The sequence below is a fragment of the Peromyscus maniculatus genome, chromosome 5 (genome assembly GCF_049852395.1).
Source record: "Peromyscus maniculatus bairdii isolate BWxNUB_F1_BW_parent chromosome 5, HU_Pman_BW_mat_3.1, whole genome shotgun sequence".
Lineage (NCBI taxonomy): Eukaryota > Metazoa > Chordata > Mammalia > Rodentia > Cricetidae > Peromyscus > Peromyscus maniculatus.
The window spans coordinates 70,941,300-70,950,098 of NC_134856.1; the positions used below are offsets into that span (position 1 = coordinate 70,941,300).

The 8,799-nt window shown below is 43.5% G+C and overlaps 1 protein-coding gene across 1 annotated transcript in view; it reads left to right on the forward strand.

Annotated features, from left to right (window-relative positions):
- Positions 1-7,277, forward strand: part of Enkur (enkurin, TRPC channel interacting protein) — a 25,052-nt gene extending 17,775 nt beyond the window's left edge. The window contains exon 5 of the mRNA XM_042278019.2: positions 6,878-7,277. Coding sequence (XP_042133953.1) covers positions 6,878-7,051 — 174 coding nt within the window. The 3' untranslated portion in view covers positions 7,052-7,277. The remainder of the gene's footprint in view (positions 1-6,877) is intronic.
- The last annotated feature ends 1,522 nt before the right edge of the window (positions 7,278-8,799 follow it).

Sequence of the window (8,799 nt, forward strand, 5' to 3'; positions counted from 1 at the left end):
AAATAGTGACTCCCTCTTGGAATGCCTCACTCACTAGCCAGCGCATACTTACCCAGTTACAAAGCCAATCGCTGTCCTCCTGACAAGCCCCGGACCTCGCTTCCCACCCAGTTTGAAGATGCAGGGTTCTGTGGCACTGTGGACATATGCCTTCAGCTCATTCTTCATAAAAGCAGCAGTCTCATGACACCTGGAAGGGACCATCTGCTCTAAGGATTCCAAACATCTCATTTTACAGATGAGCAGAGTAAATGCAAATATAATTCATGGATTCATCCGTGCACTCATCCGTTCCCTAATTTGTGGACATCTCTGCGTTTATGGATAAGAGCATAACACACAAAATAAGCACAGTCCTTACTCCAGTGAACTTGAACTCTAGCTGTACTTGCCTTTGGCCACATATATTCAAGTCCATGAGTCAGGACTACAGTCACATCTAACGAACCACGGGCTGGTGTTTCCCCCGCCGCATACAAGATGGGTGAAAAGGGAAGTTGTATGAGTCTGGGCTCCAGGAAATGGAAGGCACACTCAGCCTGGCTTGTGAAGGGAGTTCTAGAAGGAACTGTAGACAGAAGTGAACTCTAGTGAAGGGAACCAGCAAGGCTCTAAGACCCCAAAGACTAGAGACAGGGAAGTCCAGCACCATCTACACGCATGAAGGCCTGTGAAGGATGGGGACAAAGGGCTGTCCGTGTTCTCAGAACTTCATGAGCTGGAGAGACCTCACAGTATCGATAACGCAGCCCATGCGTGTGTGCAGTGCAGCAGGCGAGGGGCAGAGGCCCAACCTCTCCTCCTCCCAGCAGAGATCCTTGAAACTCAGAGGACAGAAGGACAGAAAGCAGGAGAGCCCACGGGATCCGCTGCCCCGGAGCCATGTCACAGGCAGGCAGGGAGGGGGAGAGAGTTTGGGAGCCTGTGGGCCCGAGACAGGAATCAGAAGGCTTTTTCTTTCTTTCTTTCTTTCTTTCTTTCTTTCTTTCTTTCTTTCTTTCTTTCTTTCTTTCTTTCTTTCTTTCTTTCTTTCTTTCTTTCTTTCTTTCTTTCTTCCTTCCTTCCTTCCTTCCTTCCTTCCTTCCTTCCTTCCTTTCTTTCTTTTTTTTTTTTTTTTGGTTTTTCGAGACAGGGTTTCTCTGTGTAGCTTTGCGCCTTTCCTGGGAACTCACTTGGTAGCCCAGGCTGGCCTCGAACTCACAGAGATCTGCCTGGCTCTGCCTCCCGAGTGCTGGGATTAAAGGCGTACGCCACCACCGCCCGGCTCAGAAGGCTTTTCTTATGGAGCGTGGCTTGCTCCTTGAATTTTTAACTCATGAGCTATATTATTTTAGTACAAAAACAGGAGAAAGAAAAATGAAAAGAGAAGGAGAAATTCCTATTGCTACAATGGATAAAAGACTATTTTATAAGATAAAGTAAACAAAAATAAAAGGTTTAAAAACAGCGCAGAGACTGCGTCAACATGACACAAAATTATATTGAGTTTCCATCCCTAGCTGCTGACTTTGATCCAAACACTGTTGTACATCCTAGAAGTTAAAAGCAAACTATCCTTCAGAAGGAAAGCCACAGGGGGAAAAATGTGCTTCTGGGACCACAAGTAATAAGAAAATATTCCCCAACTCGTTTGAAAACCCTTTGATATTTGAAAATGTATAAATGTATACATTTTCTCTCTGTGGTAGGCACCCCTGTGGCGCACTGTGGAAACATGTTCAGGGTTCACAATGAAGGACTCGGGGAAGCAGAGTCCCTCTGAGGACTTCTCTTAGGATACATCTCATGTGCTATTAAAAGCTGCACTGACCCATGTCCCTCTTGAGAGAGTTAACCCTGGGAGGGAGACTATGTATGGCTTCTACCTTTCACCACCCCAGATCTTTGGTTTAATCTGATTCAACAAGGGTCCAAGTCGCTTGTTCCATTTCCCCAACCAATATATCTTCTGGAGTGTGTCCTATCTTTTCATTTCCTTACCTAAATACAGAATTAAATCACTGAAACTCCATCATCCCCCAAAGGTTTCTACTAGTGCGATGTCCTTGTTATATAAGATACTTCCAACCCTCTTTGTTCCACTTATTTTGCTTAGTGTGAATTACTTACACAAATTAGTGGGTATCACTGTGACATTTTTTTCATGCAGGCACTTAATGTGCTTAGATCGTATTCACCCCTCCATTGCCTTCTCAGGTCTCCTCTCCCTTCTACTGATATTTCCCTTTCTATTTCCTCACCTTTTTGTTACTGCGGTAGTTTGAATGTAACTGGCCCCCATAATCTCATAGGGTGTGTCACTATTAGGAGGTGTGGCCTTTTTGAAGTAGGCGTGGGCTTATTGGAGGAAGTGTATGTCACTGTGGGGGCGGGCTTTGAGGTTTCCTACGCTCAAGATACTGCCCAGTGTCTCAGTCTACTTCCTTTTGCCTACATATCAACATATAGCAGCTCCTTCTCAGGTACCATGTCTGCCTGCACACCATCATGCTCACTACCATGAGGATAATGGGCTGAACCTCTGAAACCATAAACCACCACCTCCACTAATAAAATATTTTCCTTTATAAAATTGCTGTGGTCATGGTATCTCTTCACAGCAACAGAAACCCTAATTAAGACAGTTACCAATTCTGTTTCGTTTTGTCTCGAGACAAGGTTTCTCTGTGTAGCTTTAGAGCATGTTCTGGAACTCACTCTGTAGACCACGCTGGCCTCAAACTCACAGAGATGCCCCTGCCTCTGCCTCCCAAGTGCTGGGATTAAAGGTGAGCACCACCATCGCCCAGCCAGTTATCCATTTTTAAAGTTAGCGTACATAGTGATGGGATTCAGTATGCATTTCATACATATGCGGCTTTAGTCTCTGTTCTCATTTGTTCCACTCCCATTGGCCTCTCCCATGTCCCCTGGCCTGCTCTGGCCTGTCCCTTTCTTCACATAGTCCTCCCTCTGCTTTCACGTCACATGGTTCCATTATCCTCTCTTCTAGTGCCTTGCTTAAGACCTCCTTCTCCCCCCTCAAGACATGCTGTGCACCTTCACCCATTTCCCTTATCCGTTGTTCTCTTGACAGACAACTGGGCTTGTTCCCTTTCCTAGCTATTGTAAATACGGCATAAGTAAACACGGAAATGCAAGGATCTCTGGAGTATGTTGGCTATGACTCCAGCTGGTACCTAACCAGGAGTGATGTAGCTGGGTCATTTTGGAGAAACTCCTAATGCGTGGGAGTGGCCGTACCTAGTTCAGAGTCTACAGCAGTTTGTAAGGATTCCTCGCCCCATAACCTCACCAGGATTTGTTGTCATTTATGTTTTTGATGACAGCCATTCCAACGGGTGAGATGGGATCTCAAAGAAGTTTTAATTTGAATTTCCTTCATGGCTAAGGATATTGAACATTTTTCAGGTATTTATTGACCATTTTTGTGTTTCTTCTTTTGAGAACTATTGGTTCAGCTTCTTAGTCAATGCACTGATTGATGTGTGGTTGTTGCTGTTTCCGCTTCTGAAGACAATCTCTTCACTCTGATGATTGTTCCCTTTGCCATGAAGAAGCTTTTTATACATTTTAATTTTATCTTACAAGTATGAGCGTTTCGCCTGCATGTATGTGTGTGCCCCTCGTACATGTCTGGTGCCTGCCGTGTCCAGACAAGGTGTTGAATCCCCTGGAACTGGAGTTACAGATGGTTATGAGATGCCATGTGGGAGTTGGAAATCAAACCATGGTCTTCTAGAAGAGCAGCCAGTGCTTCTAACCTCTGAGCCCTCTCTCTGGACCCCAAAGAAACCCTTGAATTTCATGTAATACCACTTGTCGATTTGGGGGTCATTTTCTGTGCTACTGCAATGCTTTACAGAAAGTCCTTGCCTATGCCGATGATTTCAAGTATTTCATCTGTATTTGTCTCCAGCCATTTCAAAGCTTCAAGTCTTACACTAAGATCTCTTTGGTCCACTTTGAATTGGTTGTAGCATGGTGTGAGTAGTTTCATTCTTCTACACATGGGAATTCCATGTTCTCAGAACTGTAATTTGAAGAGACTGTCTCTTTTTCAATGTATGTTTTTGTTACCTTACTCAAGAATGAGGTGGTTCTGTCTCTGGGTTTATTTCTGGGTCCTCTATTCTAGTCCGTCAGTGTGCATCTCTAGTGCTGTGCCCGTACCATGCTATTTTTGTTACTATGACTCTGTAATATAATCTGAGATCAGGTATTGAGATTCCTCGAGCATCACTCTTTCTGATAAGGATTGTTTTGGCTATTCGAGGCCCTTGAAAATTGGAAACTGACTCATATGTTCAGAGGTGGAGGCAGGTTCAGTTCAACTAGTGGACTCCAACCCTTCCCCAGCTTTATACTGTTGCTGAGTCTATACTGAAAAACTACCGATGTTCACCAGGTCTGTCTTCACCTTGGCAGCTTTCCTTTTCTTATCAGGAATCTCTTCTGGCCACAGGTAGCTTTGCAGCCTATGGGCTGGGCCAGTCTCTCACCCTTCAGATACCTCCTGGATTGCATCTGTGTGGTGGCTAATGTTCTAGCTAAAGAGGGCTCTCAAATGTGGGCTACCTACTAAATGCCTTGGGAGTATGAGAAGCAACCACAGCACTGAGCTCTGGTCAAGCAGCAAATGTGTTTATATTAGCAAGAACTCTTGAGTCCTCACCCTCATGTTGGAGGGATGCAGCTGTCGGGTATATAGACCACGTGTGGAACGTCGGGTTTCTGGGGCTGTACAGCAGTGAAGGTCAGTAATCATGGTTCAGAGGTTGTTCACACTAAAAGCCAGCTGACTGCAGGGCTATTCTGTGTTGATGAGATCTGTTCCTGGTCCCCAGGGTCAGATTATCCTTCCCCATGTACTTCCTTGCCCAGCTTCCTGTCGCCTACAGCCTGGACTTGTCAGCATCCAGACTGCTGCTCTCCACTTCCGCCTCCAGAGCCTTCCCACACCCTTGGGCTATGGCAGGCCAAACTGAAGCACCCAGGCCTGTTCTCACGCCTCAAGGAAGCTTGATTTTTAATAGGTTATTGCTCAAGATGCTGCCGGTTGGCTGCCCTGAGTCACCCAGAGTGACACTGTGGGATTTCTCACTGTCTCACCAAAATCCACAGCTGGAGTTGCAGCTTGTGAATGCCGATTTGGGTTTGTCCCGATGGTGGGACTGCCTGTCTCCTGCGTGGTCACCTTTCAGAAATGGCATCTGCTTCCTCTCACCCTGCATGGCCCAACTTGGTTTTCTCCTTATTCTTGTGGCAACTGTTATTTCCTCTGCTCTTTGGGGGCATCCTTTTACTTGCTTTGTGGATTTGCAAAGCTCTTTCTTTCTGACTTTAAAGTGGAGTCTACTTTTTCTTTGTGTCAATGAGTGTACACATGTCTGTGCATGTGTGTGTGTGTGTGTGTGTGTGTGTGTGTGTGTGTGTGTGTGAGTGTGCTCATGCACATATATGTGTGGAGATCAGAGGTCAATGTGAGGTATTTTCTTTCACTGTCTACCATATTTTTTGAGAAAAGGTCTCTCACTGAACCCGGAGTTTACCAATTCAGCTAGGCTGGATGATCTGCAAGCTCCTGGTATCTTCTTGTCATGTGTGTAAATAAAATGATCTATGATCTCACAATGAATAGAAAGCACTAGTTTGTAAAACTTCCCTGAATAAAGTCAATTAGTGTTTCAAGCCCAAGTTGTCGGTGGAGCCCCCCGGCGCACTGTGATGAGAAATGTAACTAGGCAAAGATGGGAAGGTATTTATAGCTCCTAAGAGATCCTTCATTTTGAATTTGTTGATTTTAGAGCCCATAAAACATGAACTATGTTATTGAATTAGCATGTGTTCTACGTTTAATGACCTTCCAACCATGTCTAGAATACATTAACAGGAAGTGTGGAACCCTTGACTGTATGGAAGATGACTTATTCTTTGTAATATATTGAAAAGACATATAAAAGGTCATTGTAAAATTGAAATTTTTTTCTTACAATAACATTTTGTCAAATAAAATATGATATGCCAGTCAGACATCCAGGCTTCTGGTGTGACTTCTGTGTTGAAGAATAAGGATTAAAACAGAAAATTCTGGGCAGGGAAGGGGAAATTCGAGGGTGGGGATGGTATGGCCGATAAAGTGCTTTCCTTGTAAGCTTGAGTCTCGGCACCTGGATAAGAATGCCAGGCGAGATGGCTTGTGCTGTGAACCAGCAGCAGTAGAAAGAAACAGGAAGACCCCGGGGACTTGCTGCAGACTAGCCTAAGTCACATGCTGAGCTCTAGGCCAGTGAGAGACCCTGCCTGGAAAAAGGTATGGGGTGGGGGGATGTAGGTGGGGGGTTGGGAGGTTGGTCCTGAAGATGACACATGGGACAGTTCCCAGCTTCACTGACTTGTATGCACATGGCCATGCACACGCAAACACGCATGCGCACACAAATATATACACATGCATTAGGAAGCAAAACTTTTCTAATTTATGAAAAACATTTCCAAAACCAACTTTTACCTAAGGCTATCAATTTTCAGATGGTTGATTTTTACCAAAACATTTGCTGTAAGCTTGGTTCAACCCTGCTCATAACTCTGCATTTACCCGTGAGATGCTAAAAACAAGTTACAGCCACCCTGACCTCGTTGCAAGTAAATCCTCCCAGCAGGGACAGAGCAGACAGCAGAGGGCAGGGCTTGGCCTCTGTGCAGCGTTTTCTGTTCCTGCAGCCAAGTCCTGGACAAACCTACCGACGTGTTACCATTTCTAAAGCTGCTTTCAGCAGCCTTTTTTCACCTACTCCCTCTTTGTCCCTGCTACAGTTTCATCATTATTTCCTTTCGAGGTATCCATGTTATTTCAAGGTTTCTTTACTATTTGCAGGGGCTGAAGAAGAACTGGGAAGAGGTACACAAAGAGTTCCAGTCCCTCTCAGTCTTCATCGACTCCATACCAAAGAAGATTCGCAAGCAGAAGCTGGAAGAAGAAATGAAGCAGCTGGAACACGACATCAGTGTCATCGAGAAGCACAAGATTATCTACATTGCCAACAAGTGAATGGATCATGGCAGTTCAGAAACAGAAGATGAAGAAAAAAAAATCCACGGAGGACATAAAAATAAACCCATGCTTTTCGAAGAGGACTGTAAAGAGAATAAAAAGTTTTCACCAAAAATGTAGGCAATGTTGACAGAATAACTAAGTATTCACTGTACCAGAGAAAATTTTCTCCTCCAGTATCACGGTTCTCCTTATAAACAAACCATTAAAGTTTGAAGCTCCATCCTTGGTCTGTTTTCTATGATATCAGTTGTATCACTGTGTACTTGTTTTGTATAAACATAAATTTTGGACCTTGAAAAGTAAAAACATTTAGCATTTCAGGTTTTCCCCCCCTCTTCTTTGGGTGACATCAAGAGCCCAATTCAGAAAACCACACAGGTCAACCAGAGATTGGAGCCCGTGATTTCCCGATACTTTGAAATGTTGCTTCCAAACTTCAGAGGTTTGAAACATATAATCTCAGGGGGCCTGTGTTATTTGTGATTATTCCTAAGTCTAAGTGTTTTCAGTATCCACAGCATTATACATGATAAAACATTTCTTGAAAGGAAGAAAAAATGAGAAAACTCGTAAAATCCAGTGAGAATGCACCCATCTGGCAGACTCTCTTTAAGGCTGATCATGTAGCTCAGTGGCAGGACCTGAAGGAGCATGGAGCGGGCAGAGGGGAGGGCACTTTAGAGTCCCAACACACCACAAAATGGGAGCACAAATGAATAACAGAAAAAATGATGGAAAAGGCCAATATCCTGATTTCAGACTGTGATGTCCTACTGCATAATATGATTTGCTATGAATATTCATTTAGCTGGGGTCTGTTTTTCTTGGGGGTCCTGTGGAAGTATCAATTTTGTGAGTTCCAAAGTTATTTTTTGTAAGATTACACAACTTTTTAAGCAACAGATTTATATATCTAGAGGTGTCATCAACTCAAAATAAGAAACAAACCTATGCATATCTAAGAGAAATTACTTATTTCATGAAATTTAATTATTTAGTTGTTGTTGTTGTTGTTGTTGTTGTTGTTGTTGTTGTTGTTGTTGTTTTTGAAATAGAGTTTCTCTATGTGGCCCTACCTGTTCTGGAACTTGCTCTGTAGACCAGGCTGACCTTGAACTCAGAACTCTACCTGCCTCTGCCTCTCTATGAAGTTTTAAATTAGGAAAAGTTGGTTAGGCATCAGTACTACAAACTATCAGAGCAATGTAGCTTATGCTATTTACGCTGGTTTTTAACCTAGGGTAACACAGGAAAAACACAATAGTCCTTTTGAAACATTTTACATGCACAGAATTTTACAAGTTCATTAAAAAGCTTGTATACTTAGGGGAGAATGTTTATATGGCACTATTTTTGAAAATTCATTGTAAGATTTGTTTATGAACTTCTTAACTCCTTTATTAATCAAGGGCAATTATAAGTTAAAGGACAGTGCAGGACAAATAAAAAAGATGTTACCTGGTAAAATCCCACTTGTCCAGCTAAGAGCTGCAACACTAAACCCAGAGGAACTAAATAACCATAATAGAAACCTAGTCCTGATCCCACAGTTCTGCTCTGCTGGTCAACTGGAACCCTTTGCACATATTCAGAACCTCAGACTTATGGAGTGGACAGGTTCTGTCTTGTCCAGAGACCAAAGGACCACGAACTAGTCAGCCTACTAATGCCATGTACTGTTCCAACCTACACTGTCTATAAGTCACCAATTACAAATTGCCGTAACAAACCCACCCTAAACA